The sequence below is a fragment of the Gossypium arboreum genome, chromosome 11, assembly GCF_025698485.1.
Source record: "Gossypium arboreum isolate Shixiya-1 chromosome 11, ASM2569848v2, whole genome shotgun sequence".
Classification (NCBI taxonomy): Eukaryota; Viridiplantae; Streptophyta; class Magnoliopsida; order Malvales; family Malvaceae; genus Gossypium; species Gossypium arboreum.
The window spans coordinates 134,065,890-134,087,326 of record NC_069080.1 but is presented as its reverse complement, the minus strand read 5'-3'; the positions used below and the strand labels follow the sequence as shown (position 1 = coordinate 134,087,326).

Sequence of the window (21,437 nt, the reverse complement as noted above, 5' to 3'; positions counted from 1 at the left end):
CAATTTAAATTACAATTATTAATTAAAAAGTGGTGGTAATTTTAAAATAAAGTTATTACTTGAATAGAACTTTAAGCATAGAAAAAAGTTATTATAATTATAATTATTACTTTAAAAATTTTTTATGTAAACAAAAATTGTGCTAATTTTATTTTTAAAAAGAATGTGTTAATTTTATTGATGTAAAATAGAGTTATTAATTGAATAGAATTCTAAGCATCTTAATTATCACTTAATTATGTTAATTAATTATTATTTAGAATAATATTACTTTGTGTTAATTACATAAAGTAAAACTATTTTATGTTAAATATGTTTAAAATAATTTAATTATTATTTAAATTTTTCTATTATAATATTTGTATTAAAAATTAATATATTTTAATTATATTCAATAATTAAAATGAGAAATATTATTCTATGCTAATTAATGTAATTAAAAATATAACATTTAAAAATTAATTAAATATTAAATGAGGAATATCACATGCGGCGCATGTGACATTAGAAATTAGTTTAAATAAATGTGTGGTGGTAATTATTTATAAGGTAGTATCAAATTTACTTAATTAAATAGGTAGGTCTAACTATCTGTAGGTTTATTAATTTTATTTGTGTTGTCATTATTTATTGATTTGTTTGAGTCTTCAATTAATACTAGTTTCAAGTTCGAGTGTTGGACAATCTCTACGGCATATAAGATAATTTCTTTAAAAGCTTTTGTGGAGTTAAAACAATGAACTATTATATTATTTGACGTTGTAATTAGGGCAAAATTCGGTTCGAATTATCAGTGTGATAATTCGGGTCCGATTTTTCCATACTAATTTTGGGTTTTGAGATTTTATTTTATTAAAATAGTCTTGTTTTATAGCTTTTGAAATTATTTAGGAAGTTTCAAAGTAACTTTCATTAATTTTTTTATAAATTAATTTTGAATTAAAAAATAAATTTTAATTTAGTTTGAATAATCTCGATTTTTTAACTTATGAACCAAAACCATTCTAACATAATCAATTTGAATCAGTTTTCTATTTCTTGATTTTTTTTTCCTCGGTAATAATCATGGCTGTTTGAATTGAACTGAAAACCAACTAGAATATCAATATGTAAAAAGGTATTAGACTAGTTGAATTAATCTAAAAACCGGTTTGATCAATCGGTTGAATTAGATTATTTTATTTTATTTTAATGATTTATTTAATCAATTCAAATGTACCAATTGAACTCATTAAACCAGATCGATGACTTAATCAATTTGACCACCCGTCTAATTTTGAAAACCTTAGATATGATATATTTATGGACATCTTTTCTTTAAGAAAATGGCACTATAGAACTAGAAAAATACAGATAACTCTCTTAAACCTCATAAAGCAAAATGTGCTGCATAAGAAGGCAAACATGGGTGCTAAAGTCAGGAACAGCAATGGAACTAAAATAAATAAATAAAACAGAATAAAAAAGGAAAATGGTAAAAAGAGGTAGAGTTTGGGAATTCAATGATGATTTTCCAGGCGAAGCTCTATGATAGATCGAGGTGTGAGAGCGGAGAGACTAGGTGGTTTGGAGGTGACCGCAACCAAAATGTTGGCATAACCCACCACCCCTACTAAAACATCATCATCATCTTCACCTTCAGTCACCCAAACATGGGTTGCTCTATGAGATAGCATTTGAGCCATAACCGCGGCCAACGAACTTGTGGTTTTACATGTCAAGGGTGCACTTCTGCCCCTATACGTGCCCCGACCGACTCCGAAAGTTGGGGACACTGGACTGTACCCACTGCTCATACTACTGATTTTCCTTGGCCTTGTTGATTCAACACCATTGTCTAGGGAATTATTATTGAAATCGGCGAGCCATCTTGAACTCACATTATCCTCGATCCCCATAATGAATTGTCCGGCAGAAAGGTTGGCTAAAGCCCATGCTGCGGCTATATAATCACATTTCCATAGTTTAGAGACTGAGATTTCTCCTAAAATTCTATGCCGACCATCTGGTGTGCTCTCCATAATGGCAAACGCGCTGGGATCACCCAGATTTTTTTGCGTTGCTTCGGCAGCTGGGAGGGAAGCGTCAATGGAGCTATAGTTGTGGTTAATAGCTCCAAGTGAGGAGATCGAAGACAGGGGGAGTGGCGCTAGAGCACCGAGGCAACCGATGAGGAAACGGATTATGTCTTCTCTCGACAAACAGCAAAACTTGTTGCGCATGAAGGGTGGGGTGGATGATGAGGAAGAGGAAGCAGAAGACGCAGCAGATGAAGGGGCACTGACATTAATACTGAGGTTATTGCAACTACTGTTGTCCACATTCTTGAGCCACTTGCCATTATAAAGGATCGAGAATCTCTTGCTCATTCCTTTCCATACCGTGCTCTTCAGAACAAGAAGTCGCCTCACACCTTGTTTCATCATCTCCAATGCATCTATCAATCTAGACCAACAACAAAAGAGTTAGCAATGCCATTAGAGAACACCGCTGGCCTGCAATAAAACTAGAAATATGTCCTTACTACCGATATTCAACACAACTGCTCAAAACCTTAAACTAGCTACCAAAATGATCCTAAACAAGATTCATCAACTCTGCATCATAGGTAAACCGGACAAAAGAGATCAATATCGTAAAATCTTTCTCCTACAAGTGCATATAAGTCAACAGCAAGAAAAGTATTTGACAGGTAAAAGTATCATGCAGGTCTCTGTATTAGGAGTCAGTATGTTAAATCAAAAAGTAAACTCCTTTTAATAAAATTTCAGTCCCAAGCATAACAATCAATCCATTATCATCACAACATTAATAAACAAAGCATAACAAGCATGTCTACAATAATTTGAAACTACACATGCTTGAGCAAATAGATCAAATATACATAGAAGGGGCAATGAGCTAACCTAATACCAGGATCAACAATCTTCAAGAGAGCATTGTCAGGGACAACAACATCAGACACAAGTGTTTTCATAGCTTTGTCCTGGTCTTCCAAACATTGAGGTTTAGCTAAAAAAGACACAACATCAAGTGAAGTTAAAATACCCACAAATCTTTGTTGTCTCGTATCATTGTTTTCCGCCATTCCCATATGAGTTTTTCTTTTCCAAACTGTTATCCCACACTCTGTTGACTCTCTTATTGCTCTTATAGCTGATCCAATCGTTTCTGTCTCATAAAATTCTTCCAATTCTGGCTTCCCCACCGTTAGATCACCCACTACATGGTATAAAAACACCGATGCCATGTTTGTTTACCGAGAAAGCTGTAAAAGAAAAGAAAAATGAAAATTCATCATTTAGTGATGGATTATTAATCTTTCTGGAATAAAGGGTACTTCTAATTTTCAATTACCTGAACTGGGTTTTGACTTATTCAATCCAAAATTGAATTTTTTTTTTCTCTTCACTTTTTGTTTTTCAATTACAACAAACTGTTCTATAAGAACATATCGGGTTTTCTGTAAAACCGATAATAATTCAATATACAACATTAAAAAGAGTCAAAAAGGGTTTTCATCATCATTTTTTTGTGCTAAATTCACTTCAGAAATCAAAGCAAAATCTGGGTTTTTTTTTTTTTTTCTAGAAACCAAAAGAAAATGGTGAGGGGGAAGACTTATAAGAGGGAAAAGAGGCGGAAGATAAGGAGGGATTGAAACAAAGATAATGAAACAAAAGGCCATTGCGGTGATCTCTCACAAAACGCTGACTGAATTAGTGGCTCACAAAGCACGAATTTTGGAAAAAAAATTATTTATTTGTTCTTTTGGATTTAATCGGGTGATTTGCGGGATACCGTGAATGAGATTTGAGAGAAGAAAAGAAAAAAGGTTAAAATTTGCCTGTAGCCCTTGTACTTTTTGAAAAATGGGAATTTAGTCCTTATACTTATGTTTTTAGAAATTTAATTCCTCTCCTTTTCAAATTTCAGATTTCAAGTCCAATTGTTAATCTTATTAATTTTTTTGTTAAATTGGTTCTTGTGACATTTTGAAATAAAAAAAAGAACTCTTTTGGTAGTCATATAATTAAAAAATATTGTAATGAACTTGAATTTAATAAATAATAATAATAATATTAACAGTTGAACTTAAATTTTAAAATTTGAAAAGTAAAAATTAAATTCTTAAAAATATAAGAATAAGGACTAAATACTTAATTTTTGAAAAGTACAAAGACTATAGGCATATATTAACCAAAGAAAAAAAAATTAGTGAATTGTTTTTGGGGAAGCAAGTGGCCATGCTTTGTTCTACTTTAAAAGGATTTTTTTACAAAAATATGGGATAAGGCAACAATTAATCCTTAAATTTGTTAAATTTTCAATTTAGCCCCTAAATTTTTTTTGTTCATATTAGTTTTGAACGTGGTAAATTTTCCCGATTTTGGTCCATGTGATGATGTGACAATTTGAGATTGTGTCACATCATCACATGGATTTTTTTATATAAAAATGATAATTTTTAGGTAATGATGTGACACAATATTAGAATGTTAAAATTTGGGGAAATTTGTCAAGTTTAGGAATTAAAGAGTAAAATAGTTTAAGGACCAAATTTAAAAAATGTCAAGCTTAAGGACTAAATGCTGCTTTATCCCTAAATATTAAATTTTTCAATATTAAAATTTATTTACTTTTTTTTCTATCTAACTTCTTTTTAGGGGTTAGTTTCTACATTGGTAATGTACTTATTTTATTTCACAAGCAATTTTGAAATTTTGACATGTCTCTTTTTTAAAATATTTTACCATACCCCTATGGAACACTTGTCAACCCTTGACTCTGCTTGTGAAGTCTAAAAACTTCATTGGTAGTGTACTAAATAATTTCCCTTCTTTTAATAAAGTATTTGGCTCCAAAAGTATAAGATTAACTTTGATAATAATATTTTTATCAAGGAAAAAAAAGGCTTTGATAGTAGTATTATTGTGTAACACCCTATACCCAGTCCAACCATCGGACCTGAGTTATAGAGTATTACGACAGTTAACATTTATCATCTTTAATTTCCAATTAAAAGCAAGTTAAAACATCAAGCATTCAAAAACATCATTATAATGTGATTTACAACCTAAATCGAGCCTTAATCGAGCTTACAAAGCTCTTAAACCAAATCGAAATCAAATATGGACTAATTTGAAACTTTTACGAAAAGATCGGTAAAAAGTGAAAATAGGAATGACACGGCCATGTGACAAGGCTGAGGCCGTGTGGTGCTATCACACAGTTGTGTCCCCAAATCGTATAACAAATTGATGCCATGTAACCCTGAGTCACATGGCTATGTTGCCAGGCCGTGTAACAGACTATGACCATGTGGATCAACCTGCACCTAAATTCAATAGATCACATGGTTGTGCCCTGCACCGGTGTATGACATACATCCGTGTATGCCTAAAATGCCTTCCAAAATAAGAAAACACAACCTAGGTTCACTTAAGTCTCAAGTTATACAATGAACCCTTGACCAACCTGTTAAAAAACACCAAAAACATACCAAAACACAAAATAAATCATTCAACCCGAGTGCCTAACCCATATGCCACATTTGGCACCATAATTCAAGCATTAATCATCAATCATTCATGTATAAACATACCTACATTTCATGTCTATTCATTCACCAAAACAAACATAACTTCACAAATGACACATTCATCAAGTAAGATACATTATAGGCATCATATGATGCTTTTACTATCAAACACCACGACCAACCAAAACAACCTTTAAAGTTTACATCCAAATACATAATTCAAAATCAAGATGGCACAAAACTTAACCAAAGTACTTATACATATATAATGTCATAAACCTATTTACCTGTCACTTATAATTGGGCCAAAATGAGTAAATAACTATCGAAAGAGTTGATAAATAGTGTGATCTCCAAAGACGATCTAATTGACAGCACGAATCTAGCAATCTACAAGGAAGAAAACAAATTGAGTTAAGTTTACTTAAAGCTTAATAAGTTCATATAATTTAAACATGACATACCTGTCATTTATAAAAATACTAATTGAGATAAACACACAACCTAGTATTTCTAGCCATGTTTCATGTTTCGATAAACACACAACCTAGTATTTTCTGGCCATGTTTCATGTTTCCTACCATACCAAGTGGTTAGTCATGAACACTTATTAGCATCAAAACATTTAAATAACATATTACACTTACCAATTCACATTCAATCAATGAATAATATTCCATGCCACAATAATCCATTTCCTTTCAATTCATTAACTTGTTTTGCTTGGAGACTTTAGTAAATTAACTTTGGATACACGGGGAAATTATGCTCACACAAGCTGGCAATTGGGACATTAACCATTATTCAATGCTGTTCACACAAGCTGTAGAGAATCTGCAACAAATGCTAGATTTTAGCCATCGATATGGTATCCACCACCAGTATATGATACGCAATAAATATAACATCGACACAAATTGCCTGATAATTGTAGCACCGGTAAAAATTACCTGATAATTGGAATCACCTGCACATAGTGCCTGATAAACCCTAATGACATGTCTTTTGTATCCCAATCATTCACTAAGCTCACATGCGCTTTAACTCTTTTCCCATAATCTTTTTATCTTTATAACATAACACCATATTCAACATTGAACATTTGCATACCTTGTAATGACATAATTCATTTCTAACATGTAAAATTTATATATTTTGCAACTCAGTCCCTTAATTCCATATCAGTTCTTACGTCAATAAAGCATACCAACACTTATACATTTATACACATACATAATTTAATTCCAAAAAGTTATTAAATAGAAATAACCTAATACGAACTTACCTAACCAAAATAGCAATAAACACCACACTGAGGACCACTCGACGACTTTCCATTTTCCGCAATTATCGATCTGTTGATTCATTTCTTGATCTACATAATAATTTAACTCAATTAACCATTTTAAATACCTTAAAATATCTAAATACATGTATTTGACTCTTTAACAATATTTTACGTTAATACTCTAAATTTTTACCTTTTATTCAATTTAGTCCTTAAAATCGAAACTTACACATTTATCACAATTAAACCCAATTCATGTTAGCCGAATTCTCCTTTGACCCTCTTACAACCCATAATTAATGAAATCTTACAATAATTTCATTCTAAATTCAATATATTATCAATTTAATCCGACATAGTTGGACTATTATTTAATTACTAATTTTTTATATAAGTTTATAAAAGGTATATAAATATTAATAGAAACTATTATTTAATATAATTTTAAATAAATAATAAAACGACTTTATTGACTAACATATTGAATACAACAAAATGAACATTCAATGTGATCTAAACTTTCATGTACTTTACATAGCAAGTAAGGATTTTTATTGAGAATATTATATAATTTTTAGAAAAAAATTTATTTTGTCAAAATATTTTATATATTTTTACACAAATATAAAGTTTTAAACAAACCTCAAAGAGGGGTGAAGTAAAAATTTTGTATAAAAGATAGAGATAAAATTATAAAATTTGGAGGATAAAAACTAAAATCTTATATAAAATCCTCATATTAAATTACTAATTTTTCAAAAAATTCAATTTATAATTTTTCCATTTAATCAAAAGAAAAATAAATTGTTTTTTTTTTAAATTTGGTAGGAGCTATGAAAAGTTTCCCTATAACTAAGGACTAATTTAGTATTGCCTTTAAGAAATACTTTTGAGACAAAAATACTGTTTGAGATAAAAAAATTACTAAACAAGATACTTTTCCAAAAAAAATTTGTAAAAGCACTTTTTTAACAAAAAATATAAATAAAAATTTTAACTTTTGTGAAAAGTGCTTTTTATCTCGAAAACTTTTTTAAAAAATAATGGTAAACTAACCTAAGAGAAGGCCTTCTCTGCCACCTTTCGCTATGCCTCTCTCAAAGGCTGAACATTTAATTATTTTGAATTAATTTAATTTTAAATTTTAAAATATTTCATAATAAATTATATTTATTTTTATCTACATCTTTAATCGATTATCTTTACATTTATACAGGATTAAGAGAGAAAAGGTTGCCAAATAGAGATGGTAATAGATTGGGTAGATTTCAACTAGTTATAGCCCATTCTCAATTCATATATAAGTGGATAATGCGCTTCAACATAATATTTATGCCAATTTCGTCTTACTTAATTGGCTAATAGATTCAAATTTAAATATTCATTATTTGAAATTAATTGGCTAATAGATTCAAATTTAAATATTCATTATTTGAAAGTGTTTTATTTTAAAATTTTTTGAGCTTCCTGAATTTGAATATTTAGTAGATTCATATATCTAATAAATAATTCAATTAAATAAATTTTGATTTGAATAATAATACTTGAATTTAATACGAACAACAAACAGAATATGTTTTAAAGCATATTTTGAATTTGAATTCAAAATTTACAACATTATAAATATTCAACTTGTTGACATTTTAAGTAAATGTGAGCAAAACTTGATTCGATTTGAAAAAAAATCAAATTTCGAGTTAATCGAATTAAGATATTTGATTTTTTTTAAGTCAACTTAAATAAGTAATTTGAGTTTTGAGTTTGAGTCGAGTTGAATTTTACAGTTCGAATAACTTGAATAACAAATTAGTGTAAATACCCCTTTGGTCTTTGTCAATTTTGAAATTGAACAAATTAACCACACTCTCAACAAAAATTACAAAATAATCAAAATAATTTTAAAATTCAAAATTTTATAAAAATTTTAAAAATATATTATTTTAAAAGAATATAAAAATTTTAAAAATCTAAAGAATATATAAATAAAAATTTTAAAATTTTATAAAATAATAATTATGAGACCCAAATAAGTTAATTAACGATTTAAGCTTATCACAATATTTTAATTTGACATGTTTAGTTTTTTTAATAGCTCGATTCGACTCGGCTTGAATTTTATTTCATACTGCTTGATTCAAAAAAATTCAAATCAAATTAAAGTGATAAAATAAGACTCGTTAATTCGAAATTTTTTACTCAATTCAATCGGCTTCTCATCACCTAATAAAAAATGATGAATCTAATAAAGCATTTGTTAGATGCTACAAGAAACAAAGGTGGAAATCCTTTTATTACAAAAGTCCCAAGAAGTAAGGTATAATGAAGATTTTGATTTTGTTGCAACACTTTGAACATGGTTGGGTTGGAATATTTCATCGAAGCAGAGTACATGCATAGGCCCAAATCAAGCCCAGAAATATACAAACAAGGGCTCAAACCAGGCCAAAAAGCCCAAAATAAGAAAAACAAGGGCCCAAATTAGGTCTAAAGAGGGGAAGAGACCATGGCTGTCATACCCACTGCCTGCAAGCCTGTTAGCAACAAAGTGTCAAAGCCAGAAAAAAAGCAACAGCGCCACCGTGGAGTTTACCGAAACCATCGATTGAGGAGGGGACACGGCCAATGAGAACAACGACAACAATCAGCATCCATCACAAGCCATCGAAGGTCAAGCAGTGGAGATGCTCCACGGAAAGCACTAGGGACTTAATCGGAGCAAAAGAGACAAAAGACAAAGGAGACTCCCTGCTGAGGAAAACATGGAAGACCACGAAGAGACTGGGAATCTTGCATCCCGCCATTCCGACAACCAGAATCTTGCAATTGTTATAATGCCAACTAAGCTAAAACTCAATAAATATTAATGTTTTATTATTAAGAATTTTAGGTTCGGAACTAGTTGATTTTTTTTATTAATTTTAGCTTGAAGGTTATCAGAATAAGTGATAACGTTTGTTGGTTTTATGAGATATATAGAAGAATGTTTAAAGTTGGAAGCATAATTTGTTGAGATAAAAGAGGTTGGATGAAATATAAGATCGAGGTTTGCTCTCTATCCACGTGAATAGAGCATATTTCATGACCAGTTATTTTTTTTTTTAGAGCACTCACAATTAAGGGCATAGTTAGGGGGTTAGCAGGGGTCCCGCTCCCAGTTAAATAAAAAAAATTTCATTTAAGTCTTTTAAAATTTTTAAAATTTTAAATTAGTAAAAGTAAATTGTACTTTGAACTTCTAAAAATGATAAAAAATTGATTTAATCCTTTAAAAATGATAAAGATATAGGCTATTAAAATGGTGAAATTGCATTTTTACTATCATAAAAATTAAAATTTAATTTCGACCTCTTAAAAAAATTTTTTGGCTTCGTCCTTGCTCATGACAAGTGGATTAATCACTACTACTGATAGTAGATACCCTAGTTTTGAGAGAAAAAAAAACTATCATGGTTAATTTTATATATTCACCTTATAAGGTTTATATGTCTATGAGCTCATAATATATAAATCTATTATCCAAGGTCTTAAAACAAAAACGATTGAAATTACAAAATTTTCTTTTGTTATTAAAATTAAATCTTAAAAATTAAAAATCAATATATTTATAAAATGTATCAAAGAAATAAATTAAGATATAATGATAAATTTAGTCCTAAACATTCACACCTATTGCCGATTTTATTCTTATTATTTTTTTTAGTTAAGTTTATCCATTATCATTTCAAAAGAATCAAATCGCTTTTTTTTAAAAAGAAATATTGACTAAAACATTATTCTTTTAACGATTTTGGTGTGGTAACTTGTATGGCAATCCATGTGCACTTCATGCTTATATAACATTATTTGTTTTATATGTCACATCAACAAATAATTTAAAAATTATAAAAATAAAAAAATAAAAAATCATAAAAATATTTAAAAACTAGAATGAAATATGCGTGGGTTGTCATGAGGGCTACCATGTTAAAAATTAATATTTTAGTCAGTATTTTCGTAAAATATATAATAATTCAACTCTTTTTGAAAGGTTGATGGTCAAATCCGACTCTTTTTAGACTGCTAAATTTAACTTAAAAAAAAAGAATAAGGGTCAAATTGATAAAAGATGCAAACATTAAACTAAAATTTTTATTATTCCATAAATTATATATTAAGAAATTTTCTCTTAATATAATTTTTTTGAACAATCTCATTATAAATTCTGATTATATCTACTCTTTTTGACACAATGCCTAGAACTACTCATAGCCCCTTCCCAACCCATAAATAGGAAGATAATGTGCTTCAGCGCATTCAAACTCACATCTTCCTTCATTGACAACGATGGTTAATCTCATTATAAGTTTTGATCATATCTGCTCTTTTTGACATAATACCTAAAACTACCCATAATCACTTCCCAACCCATAAATAGGAGGATAATGCACTTCAGCGTACTTGAACCAACATCCTCCTGTATCGGCAACAATATCCATACCAATCAAGCGAAGACTCAGCTGGCTTCCCAATCTAAGTTAAAAAGCTGTTTTAATTGTAATTTTCTACAAAAGAAAAATGGTTATAGAAAGGTTCAACAAATGAATAAAAATAATAACAATCTAATAAGCTGGATTTACAAGAGAAAAATTTTGGTCCATTGCCCTAAAACGCTTTAAAAAAGAAAACAGAAATTGTGAATCTGAATATATATTTCAAAGAAAATGAACCACTCAATTCTCCCCAATTTTCTCCGAGAACTTTGAGGAAAATACCTACAATATTTTGTTTCTGCCTTTTTTGGTTTTTTTTATAATTTGGTTATTTTCCGAAACCATGGGTTCTCATGATCTTTTGTTGTTTTCCCTGGTTGCAAAACCCCCTGCTCCCAATAGGGGTCCTTCAATTAGTTGAAGGCTACCCACCCCACCCTACCCCTTCATGTCCCCGGCAGGTTCGATTTTATTCTCTTCAATTAGGAATTTCGATTCATTGATTGATTTGATTTGATTTAATTTAATTTAATTTATCGATATATTTATAAGCTAGTTTGGATGCAATTATAGTTTTTTATTTTTCTCGACGTACCGAACTCGCGTTTCCCTGCTCTTTCGCTAAAGGTATAATAAGATGAATTGCTTCCCATGTTTCTCGTCGCAAAAAAGTAAGAAGGAAGGTAGTAGCAGAAGGGAGCATGTCGACGTTAACATTGACCAGCCCCCTCAACCAACTGTAACCGGTATGCCCTCTTTTTAGATATTACCTTTTAAAGGTGATTGTATGAATATTGATTTGATCGAAAAGAAGCTAAAAAAAAAACTTAACCTAAAGCTAGTAAGGCAAATAAAAAAATTTGAATATTAAAGTAATGAGGCGGTTAGAGGTGAAGTAAGAAAATTTGTGTTGGATGTTGAGATAAAATTTAAAAGGATTTGAAGGGTTAAAATGATTTAAACTAAGCTGATTGAGTTTTAATTTGATTAACATTGATATTATTATTAGTATAGAAGGACATGAGTTCGAGTGCATATTATAAAAATCTATAATGAAATTAATATTTAAAAATAATTTAAATTAAAATTGTTTACTTTTAAAAAAGGATTAAATTGAATTATTGAATTTTAATAGGGAGTAAAAATAGAATTCTACCATTTAACTCATGAAGCCAAAGCACTTGCTACGCTTTGTTCCTGGACATAGCCATCCCCGTAGGGGAGTTGACGGGGTAGGTAGAGGGCTTAACCCTTTAAGATGGAAATTTTGTAAAAATTTATAGAATTATAAGTTAATATATGATAAAATTGTATTTAAATCTTAAAATGAAGAAATTACGATTTAATCTTCGTAAAAACCGTAAAATTATAAACTAATTCAATGACTCATACAGCTGAGACAGAAAATAAGGAGGCACCTAGTACCCCAGCCGAGTATGACAACAATAGCTCCATTAAAGCATTCAACTTCCGTGAGCTAGCCTCTGCCACCAAGAATTTCCGGCAAGAATGTCTATTGGGTGAAGGCGGTCTCGGCAAAGTTTACAAGGGAACTATTCAGGCTACCGGCCAGGTCCTCTCTTTATGTGTTTATTTTATCATATTATATCATATCATGTTTGAATATGTATCAGATACATGCACACGTAAAACACCGTCTCGTTTGCTGCTAAAGATCTTTTTTTTATTTTTAATTGATTGGAAATTTTGGACATATAGGAGGTTGCTGTGAAACAACTTGATAGGAATGCAATGGAAGGGAGCAATGAGTTCTTTGTTGAAGTTGGGCAACTCAGTCTCTTACAGCATCCAAATCTGGTTAGTGTCATTGGGTATTGTGCTGATGGAGACCAAAGGCTTTTGGTTTATGAATACATGTCAGGGGGTTCAGTACAAGAACATCTTCATGGTATGTACATATTGAACTTTTGGGGTTCCTCTTCCATTTTCATGCTAAAACATTTTCGGGTTAATTGCACTAAATATTCATTGAATTATCGTCTAGACTTTCATTTGATCCTAAGTTTAAAATGTTCCGAATAAGTGATCCAAGTATTGTTATGGTATTAACGATGTCCTTCCATAAACTTAGTTAGTAGTTTAGATGTTAAATCGGATTGAATGTAGAATGTTTTTGAAAATATTTGGATAAAATTGTAAACTAGACAAGGGTATAGTAGAATTTGACCTCACATATTTTAAATATACTGCATGTCAAATTTAAACCGGAATGAAATTAGAAATTAAATCTAGAGAGTTGAGATAAAATTATAAAATTTTCATTTAATTAAAGGCTAAAAAAACTTAAATTGATTGTTTGAATATTTTTAGAGAGGATTAAAAGAAATTTCCCCTTTAGCCAAGAGGGGCAAAGGCCCTAATTGCCCCCAACTATGCCCTTGAATTTTAGTAGACAATTTTAGTAGACATCTAAGGATGAATCTAATGTATAGATTATTGAAAAGACTTAATTGATACAATATAGATGTTTTTAAAGCGGAATTAACTTTTTTTTTCCGTATCTTTTTGTTGTAATTAACATTTGTGTAATTGGAACTAAAATGTAGATATTAAACCTGGAGGGCAGCCATTAGATTGGGTAACCCGAATGAAAATAGCATATGGAGCAGCACAAGGTCTACAATATTTGCATGAAAAGACTAAACCTCCTATAATATACCGTGACCTCAAGTCCTCTAAAGTTTTGTTGGATGATAACTTCAACCCTAAACTCTCCAACGTTGGGCTGGACAAGCTCGGGTCTTCGGCCGATAGCAAGATGCCGATGCAATCGAGGATGATGGATAACCATGGATACAATGCTCCAGAATATACGAAATCGGGTACCGCCACGTTAATGACCGATGTCTATAGTTTCGGAGTTATCCTTCTTGAGCTTATCAGTGGAAGAAAACCTATTGATCCTTCCATGCCTGAGGACCAGCAAGACTTAGTTGCTTGGGTAAGTACCTAGCTAAGGATTTGCTTGTTTCTTTTTGAATTTGGCACGTTGAGTTGCAGATTAATTTGGGTTTTAAAATTTTCAGATGTTAGAAATCATTTTTAGTTCGAGTTAATTTCAATTTCAAGTGGTTTAGGGTTTGATTTATTTTGGTTTCTAGCCATTTCAGGGTTTTGTTATTTGAGTTTATCAGTTAGGTCGATGTTATCTTAGATTATTAGTACATGTTATTTAGGGTTTGGGTCAATTTTAAATTCAAAAAATTTTAAGTTCAGCTTATTTTGAGTTTGAGTCATTTCAAATTTTAGCTATTTAAGTTTGCTTATTCGGTTATTTCATGTCATTTTAGGTTACTTATATAAATAATTTTAAATTTTGATCAATCATTTGGTTGAGATTATTTTAAATCTAAGTAATTTCAAATTCAAATTGTTTTATGTATGGCTCAAGCCATTTTACAATTTACTAGATTTATCAACTACGCAAGTTGGAGTAGGTCAATTTGGCTTTTAAATGTTCTTGCTTTTTCAGCTTTAAGTCAAGATTTTTATTCAAATTATTTTAGATTCAGATTATTTTGGATTTGACTATTTGTTAATTAGGTCATTTAAATCTTGACACTTGAAGCTAAGTTGTGATTTTGAGTCGGAGATATTTGTCAATCTAAGTTATTTAAGATTTGACACTTAAATTTAGAATTTTTTAATAATTAAATTGTTAATTGTTATTTATTAATTAAATTGATTGAATGGAATTTTCGAATTTAGGCGCAACCAATATTCAAAGAGCCAAAACATTTCTCACAAATGGCAGATCCATTACTCGAGAAACGATTCCCAGAAAGAGGATTAAATCAAGCAGTAGCAATAGCAGCCATGTGTGTCCAAGAAGAAGCTGCTGCTAGGCCATTAATCAGTGATTTAGCCTCCGTCTTAAGTTTCCTATCCATCGCCACCGAAGAAAACAATATTCCGGCCACTCTTCCCGCTTCCATTTCTTCCAAATTAAACTGCATCTCCACCAAGCTCAACTTCTTAGACGGTGCCGATGCTGCAGGGAAGACGAAGGCAGCCGACAGCAACGTCACACCTTCCATCGCCGAAGAGGGATCTGAAGACGAAGATGATGGCGGTTCTTCCGCACGAAGCAGCAGTGCCGATGGAGGTTTAACGCAACAAAAAAGTCGAAATGGAGATCGTACACTTAGCCAAAAGAGTAGTGGAAGGTCATTGTTTTCAATAGACAATGATAGCAGAAAATCACATTCATTGAGCCGTAAAAAATCGAACAAAACTTCATCAGACGAAGAATACGAAAGCGACGATGGGAAATCAGCAGCTTCGTCGAGCCAACAAAGCGGCAGCGGCGTATCCGAGGGTTCATCCGGTGATGAAAGTGGACAAAAAGGGTCATCCTTAGGACATAAAAGCAGCAAGAAATTGACATCAATGAGTCGAAAGAGTAGCAAAATGAAAGAAAGTGGTTCTTCACGCCATAGGAGCAGCAGCAGTAAAAAAGCATCGATGAAAAAGAATCGACAGAAATCAAAGAAACATAGTGATGATGAAGGTGATGATTCGCCTGAAGGATCACAAGAAGATTGAGAAGGGGATTGAGAAGGGACCTTATTTATAAAGGTTGAAAAAACACAAGTTCTAAAAAGAAAGAAAAAAACCCCTTTTACTCAGCAAAATATATATACCTTTTATGTTTTTTTTTTCTTTCTTTTTTTATATGTGAGCTCATTGTCTTTAATTTTTATTTCTGTACCTTTAATTCCACCATTCTTAAAAGAAAGTTTTACAGTTAATACTTTGAAATATCTTTCAATTTTCATTTAATTAAACAATACTTTTCTTTACACAATGTAATGTTAGTGTGAATGAGTCCTTGGTATAGTAATAAAAGTTGAGGTTTCCAACTTTGAATGCTCGGGTTTGAGTTATATTATCTATAATTATAATGTGTGGATCTTAATTCATTATTTGCATATATTAATTGTGGATTTTGTTTTGCCTATTGTGTTTTATATTGGTTGGATTCTATTAGACTTGTTCTTGGGCTGTACTAGTCACTTGAAAAGTAGGAGAGTTTTGACAAAAATATAGTCTCAGAAAATGGGCTTAAACAAAAAATAAGTCTCTTTTTTTCTAAACGGGTTGAGCCTTGGCTTTTTTGGTCCAGTGTTGGTCCGAATTTTAAAAAAAAAAATTGCTGCTGTTTTTTTTATTGTTTTTCATTGTTTTGCTATCATTTCGTTATTATATTACTACTATTTTATTGTTATTATTTGGATATTGTATAAATCTTGTTTTATTATTAATTTTTCTATCTTAGTGTTATTTAAGTATTTTAAAAAAAATTATTTGTTAGGAAACATTTATTTTAATTTTTCTAGTGTATTTGATGTATTATATTTTTTGAATGTATATTTATATAAAAAAATTTAATACAAGTGAGCTGGACTTAAGTTTTAGCATTTTTATTAGGGCAGAGTTTGGGTAAAATTTTAAATCAATTTTTCAGGTCGGGTCAGGCTCGGGCCTAGAAAACATGTTTAATTTTTTTACTTGACTCGGCCCGGCTCATGGACAACTCTAGATTCTATGTTGTAATTAGTCAAATATATATTCGTATTTGTATTATATTTGTAGTTGTGAAACGTTAAAAAAGAATATAATATTAGTATTGATGAGTCACGTATGGAGTGGTAAAGAAATCGCGTTTAAGCTTTTCTTTTTAGTTGATTTCTACCTGAATAGGGTTCAAAATAAAATCATTAATTAACTAAATTGGTTAATTTTTTCTTGTGTAGAATTATATTCAGGCATAGCTCTCCCCTCTTAAAACGAAAAACCTATAATCACTGGTTGATAAAAGGATGTAATGTAGTTAAAGTGACAGATTATTCACTCCAACTCGAAATTTGTTATATCCTTCTAGCGCTTAGACATGTGTCAATGTAATAAGACTTGGAAATCAACCAGTAGACCTCCCCTTCATCATTAGGCCCTTTTGATCACCTGTTCCTCCTCGAAGATGGTCTTGACCACTCGCTTCCTCTCGAAGGCGGCCTTAACCATCCGCTCCTTCACAAGACCACATGCTTTGGAGGTTAACTCATCAAGCACTCGCTTTTTAGGTACAAACACTCTTTCAAGTATGAACACACTCCATTCCCTACTAGGGAATAACAACAATCTCGTACTATTTAGGACCGCTACATCCAAACCTCACATATACTATGCCAGTACGTCCATTATCCATTACAATGGCCTCTCACGTTGCACTATAGGACAAGAGAATCCCTCCTATAAATACCCTTCCAACGATGAAGAAATGATTGACCTTTTAAGCCTAAGCCTATACTTTGATTAATCACCCTCTTTCTTAACAGTCAGCATATCCCCTTGTCCATTTTCGGCTCTCCACCTTCCTAGGTGAATCGACCTTCTTAGCATCACCACCTACTCCTCCTTACTCCTCCTCACTCTTCCTTGTACACTATATCAACAAAATATTTTCTAATATCTGGAAGAATTTAAATAAAAATATTAAGCTCAAAAACAAGTTTATAAAAATAATTAGACCTATTTAAAATTCAAACTTAGGCTATAACATTTCGAGGTTCAACCTAACTTTTTTCTAGTTATATTGTATTATTTTTTATATTATGTAATTTATATAACATAAAATTAAATTTTATAATAATATACAATACTATAGTGTAAACATTAAAAATATTCTAAGATGTCTATACTTAAAATTTTATTAAAAGACAAAATTGTATAAAACTATATTATGCAAAATTAGAAATAACATTTTTTTGTAAAAATTAAAAAATTATATACCAAGCCTAAAACGAGTTTGGGTTAATCATATGGGCAAATCTGGATAAAATTTTATGCTCATATTTTGAATTGAGCCAAGTATGAGTAAGTATAAAATATGCTAATATCATGCATAAATCTTAACTTAAACTCGACCCATAAATACTTTTAGTATGATGTCAAATTAACTAGGTTCTCAATTTTCAATTTGACTTTGTTTCATCAGTTGATTTTAAAAAAAAATTAAGTGTAGGATGAAGAGATTGTCCAAATTCGAACACGAAATTTGCAATAAAAACTTAAATAATACAAGTTGTTTATCACTACACTAGTGACTAATTGAAATTAGTTGAATAATGGTAACTAGTTTATAATTAATTGTGAACATTTAGGCATAGATTTTTTTCATAATTAGTAGAGAGAAAGTTTCCCAAATAGGAAATCAAACTTATCTATAAACTGATCATTTCAAAAAGTGAAAGAAAATCTACAATAAAAACAATTTGCTGCAATATTATTAATGTTGAGATTCTGAATTGGATTTGCTTCCAAATATAAGATCAATAAGACACCTATTTAAGAGGACAAAAGAAGTCATCAAATTATAGAGGCAATTAAGAAATTAGATTTAACTATTTTAATTTTTGAAGCAAATAAGAATATAGGAATTCACGAAGTCTGCCTATCTGCTTGTAATTCTAATTCTAAGCTTTGTTATTTCCTCGAGCACTGCAAAACTTTACCAAACACAACAACCTAGTTTCGAAGTTTTGCCCAAGAACACCCCTCTTTCTCCTTCAGGGTTTGGCAATGGGATAAACCATGCTCCTCGTTTACCTCATTCGAGTAATGTTGGTTACGGTTTGAACTTTGGGATATTACCGAAAGGAGAACCCACTCCACCATCTGCCTCTGGAAAACGTATAAATACGCCACCACCACTGCATCAAGTTGGTCACGGTTTGAACTTTGGGATATTACCGAAGGGAGAGCCAACTCCACCATCTGCCCTCGGAAAACGTATAAATACGCCACCACCACCGCGTCAAGTTGGTCACAGTTTGAACTTTGGGATATTACCGAAGGGAGAGCCCACTCCACCATCTGCCCCCGAAAAACGTATAAATACACCACCACCACCGCGTCAAGTTGGTCACGGTTTGAACTTTGGGATATTACCGAAGGGAGAGCCCACTCCACCATCTGCCCTCGGAAAACGTATAAATATGCCACCACCACCGCGTCAAGTTGGTCACGGTTTGAACTTTGGGATATTACTGAAGGGGAGAGCCCACTCCACCATCTGCCCCCGAAAAACGTATAAATACACCACCACCACTGCGTCAAGTTGGTCACGGTTTGAACTTTAGGATATTACCGAAGGGAGAGCCCACTCCACCATCTTCCCCCGGAAAACGTATAAATACGCCACCACCACCGCTTCAAATTGGTCACGGTTTGAACTTTGGGATGTTACCGAAGGGAGAGCCCACTCCACCATCTGCCCCTGGAAAACGTAAAAATACGCCACCACCACCGCGTCAAGTTGGTCACGGTTTGAACTTTGGGATATTACTGAAGGGAGAGCCCATTCCACCATCTGACCCTAGAAAACGTATAAATATGCCACCACCACCGCGTCAAGTTGGTCAGGGTTTGAACTTTGGGATATTACCAAAGGGAGAGCCCCTGGAAAACGTAAAAATACGTCACCACCACCGCGTCAAGTTGGTCACGGTTTGAACTTTGAGATATTACTGAAGGGAGAGCCCACTCCACCATCTGCCCCTAGAAAACGTATAAATACGCCACTACCACCGCGTCAAGTTGGTCAGGGTTTGAACTTTGGGATATTACCAAAGGGAGAGCCCACTCCACCATCTGCCCCTAGAAAACGTATAAATACGGCACCACCACCGCTTCAAGTTGGTCACGGTTTGAACTTTGGGATATTACCGAAGGGAGAGCCCACTCCACCATCTACCCCTGGAAAATGTATAAATACGCCACCACCACCGCTTCAAGTTGGTCACGGTTTGAACTTTGGAATATTACCGAAGGGAGAGCCCACTCCACCATCTGCTCCTGGAAAACGTACAAATACGCCACCACCATCGTGTCAAGTTGGTCACGGTTTGAACTTTGAGATATTACCGAAGGGAGAGCCCACTCCACCATGTGCCCTCGGAAAACGTATAAATACGCCACCACCACCGCGTGAAGTTAGTCACGATTTGAACTTTGGGATATTACTGAAGGCAGAGCCCACTCCACCATCTGCCCCCGAAAAACGTATAAATACGCCACCACCACCGCATCAAGTTGGTCACGGTTTGAACTTTGGGATATTATCGAAGGGAGAGCCCACTCCACCATCTGCCCTCGAAAAACGTATAAATACTCCACCACCACCGCGTCAAGTTGGTCACAGTTTGAACTTTGGGATATTACCGAAAGGAGAGCCCACTCCACTATCTGCCCTCGAAAAACGTATAAATACGCCACCACCACCGCGTCAAGTTAGTCACGGTTTAAACTTTGAGATATTACCGAAGGGAGAGCCCACTCCACCATCTGCCCCCGGAAAACGTATAAATACACCATCACCACCGTGTCAAGTTGGTCACGGTTTGAACTTTGGGATATTACCGAAGGGAGAACCCACTCCACCATCTGCCCCTAAAAAACGTATAAATACGCCACCACCACCGCATCAAGTTGGTTACGGTTTGAACTTTGGGATATTACTGAAGGGAGAGACCACTCCACCATCTGCCCTTAGAAAATGAATAAATACGCCACCACCACCGCGTCAAGTTGGTCAGGGTTTGAACTTTGGGATATTACCGAAGGGAGAGCCCACTCCACCATCTGCCCCTAGAAAACGTATAAATACGCCACCATCATCGCTTCAAGTTGGTCACGGTTTGAACTTTGGGATATTACCGAAGGGAGAGCCCACTCCACCATCTGCCCCTGAAAAACGTACGTCAAGTTAGTCACGGTTTGAACTTCGGGATATTACCGAAGGGAGAGCCCACTCCACCATTTACCCCTAGAAAAGGTATAAATCAAGTTCCGCCACCATCTCAAGTAAGTCAAGTTGGTCCTGGTTTAAACATTGGGATGTTACCGAAGGGAGGGTCCACTCCACCATCTGCCCCTGGAAAAGGTGGAAATCAAGTTCCGCCACATCTCATGGAAGTCAAGTTGGTCCTAGTTTGAACATTGAGATATTATTGAAAGGACGACCCACTCTAGAATCTATTTTTAGAAAAGAAGGAAATCAAGTTTTGTCACCAATCCATTAAACTTATACTCTTCCTCCTAATTTTAAAATTTATGG

The 21,437-nt window shown here is 32.7% G+C and overlaps 3 protein-coding genes across 5 annotated transcripts; 2 read left to right on the top strand and 1 right to left on the bottom strand.

Moving 5' to 3' along the window:
* Positions 1-1,274: 1,274 nt before the first annotated feature.
* LOC108474154 (CBS domain-containing protein CBSX6-like) lies at positions 1,275-3,787 on the bottom strand. Its single transcript, XM_017776075.2, has 3 exons — positions 3,358-3,787; positions 2,907-3,268; positions 1,275-2,445 (listed from the first exon to the last, which is right to left on the bottom strand). The coding sequence occupies exons 2-3, from the start codon at positions 3,248-3,250 to the stop codon at positions 1,500-1,502; spliced, it is 1,290 nt and encodes a 429-aa protein (XP_017631564.1). The 5' UTR covers positions 3,251-3,268; positions 3,358-3,787; the 3' UTR covers positions 1,275-1,499.
* Positions 3,788-11,618: 7,831 nt separating this feature from the next.
* On the top strand, positions 11,619-16,218 carry LOC108472142 (probable serine/threonine-protein kinase PBL7). Of its 3 annotated transcripts, none has more exons than XM_053021588.1 (6): positions 11,619-11,760; positions 11,873-12,045; positions 12,694-12,872; positions 13,019-13,208; positions 13,867-14,261; positions 15,029-16,218. In XM_053021588.1, exons 2-6 carry the CDS (start codon positions 11,937-11,939, stop codon positions 15,863-15,865), a joined length of 1,710 nt encoding a protein of 569 aa, XP_052877548.1. In that variant the 5' UTR covers positions 11,619-11,760; positions 11,873-11,936; the 3' UTR covers positions 15,866-16,218. The 3 variants fall into 3 exon arrangements, with proteins under 3 accessions (XP_052877548.1, XP_052877549.1, XP_017629144.2); XM_053021589.1 differs by having other exon boundaries at positions 11,625-11,760; positions 11,927-12,045; XM_017773655.2 differs by having other exon boundaries at positions 11,625-12,045.
* A 1,082-nt stretch (positions 16,219-17,300) lies between these two features.
* On the top strand, positions 17,301-20,880 carry LOC108472143 (formin-like protein 20). Its single transcript, XM_017773656.1, has 4 exons — positions 17,301-17,421; positions 18,893-19,338; positions 19,475-19,735; positions 19,855-20,880. The coding sequence occupies exons 1-4, from the start codon at positions 17,301-17,303 to the stop codon at positions 20,878-20,880; spliced, it is 1,854 nt and encodes a 617-aa protein (XP_017629145.1).
* The last annotated feature ends 557 nt before the right edge of the window (positions 20,881-21,437 follow it).

What these genes read in the sequence shown, in the direction of transcription:
- LOC108474154 (XM_017776075.2), bottom strand. Translation starts at nt 3,250, where the DNA reads ATGGCATCGGTGTTTTTATACCATGTAGTGGGTGATCTAACGGTGGGG. An exon ending in ATTGTTGATCCTGGTATTAG is followed by an intron (nt 2,446 to 2,906) that starts GTTAGCTCATTG and finishes TTGTTGGTCTAG; the next exon opens with ATTGATAGATGCATTGGAGA.
- LOC108472142 (XM_053021588.1), top strand. Translation starts at nt 11,937, where the DNA reads ATGAATTGCTTCCCATGTTTCTCGTCGCAAAAAAGTAAGAAGGAAGGT. An exon ending in CCCTCAACCAACTGTAACCG is followed by an intron (nt 12,046 to 12,693) that starts GTATGCCCTCTT and finishes TGACTCATACAG; the next exon opens with CTGAGACAGAAAATAAGGAG. An exon ending in AGCAAGACTTAGTTGCTTGG is followed by an intron (nt 14,262 to 15,028) that starts GTAAGTACCTAG and finishes TTTCGAATTTAG; the next exon opens with GCGCAACCAATATTCAAAGA.
- LOC108472143 (XM_017773656.1), top strand. Translation starts at nt 17,301, where the DNA reads ATGGTCTTGACCACTCGCTTCCTCTCGAAGGCGGCCTTAACCATCCGC. An exon ending in TGCCACCACCACCGCGTCAA is followed by an intron (nt 19,339 to 19,474) that starts GTTGGTCACGGT and finishes ATATTACCGAAG; the next exon opens with GGAGAGCCCACTCCACCATC. An exon ending in TGCCACCACCACCGCGTCAA is followed by an intron (nt 19,736 to 19,854) that starts GTTGGTCAGGGT and finishes ATATTACTGAAG; the next exon opens with GGAGAGCCCACTCCACCATC.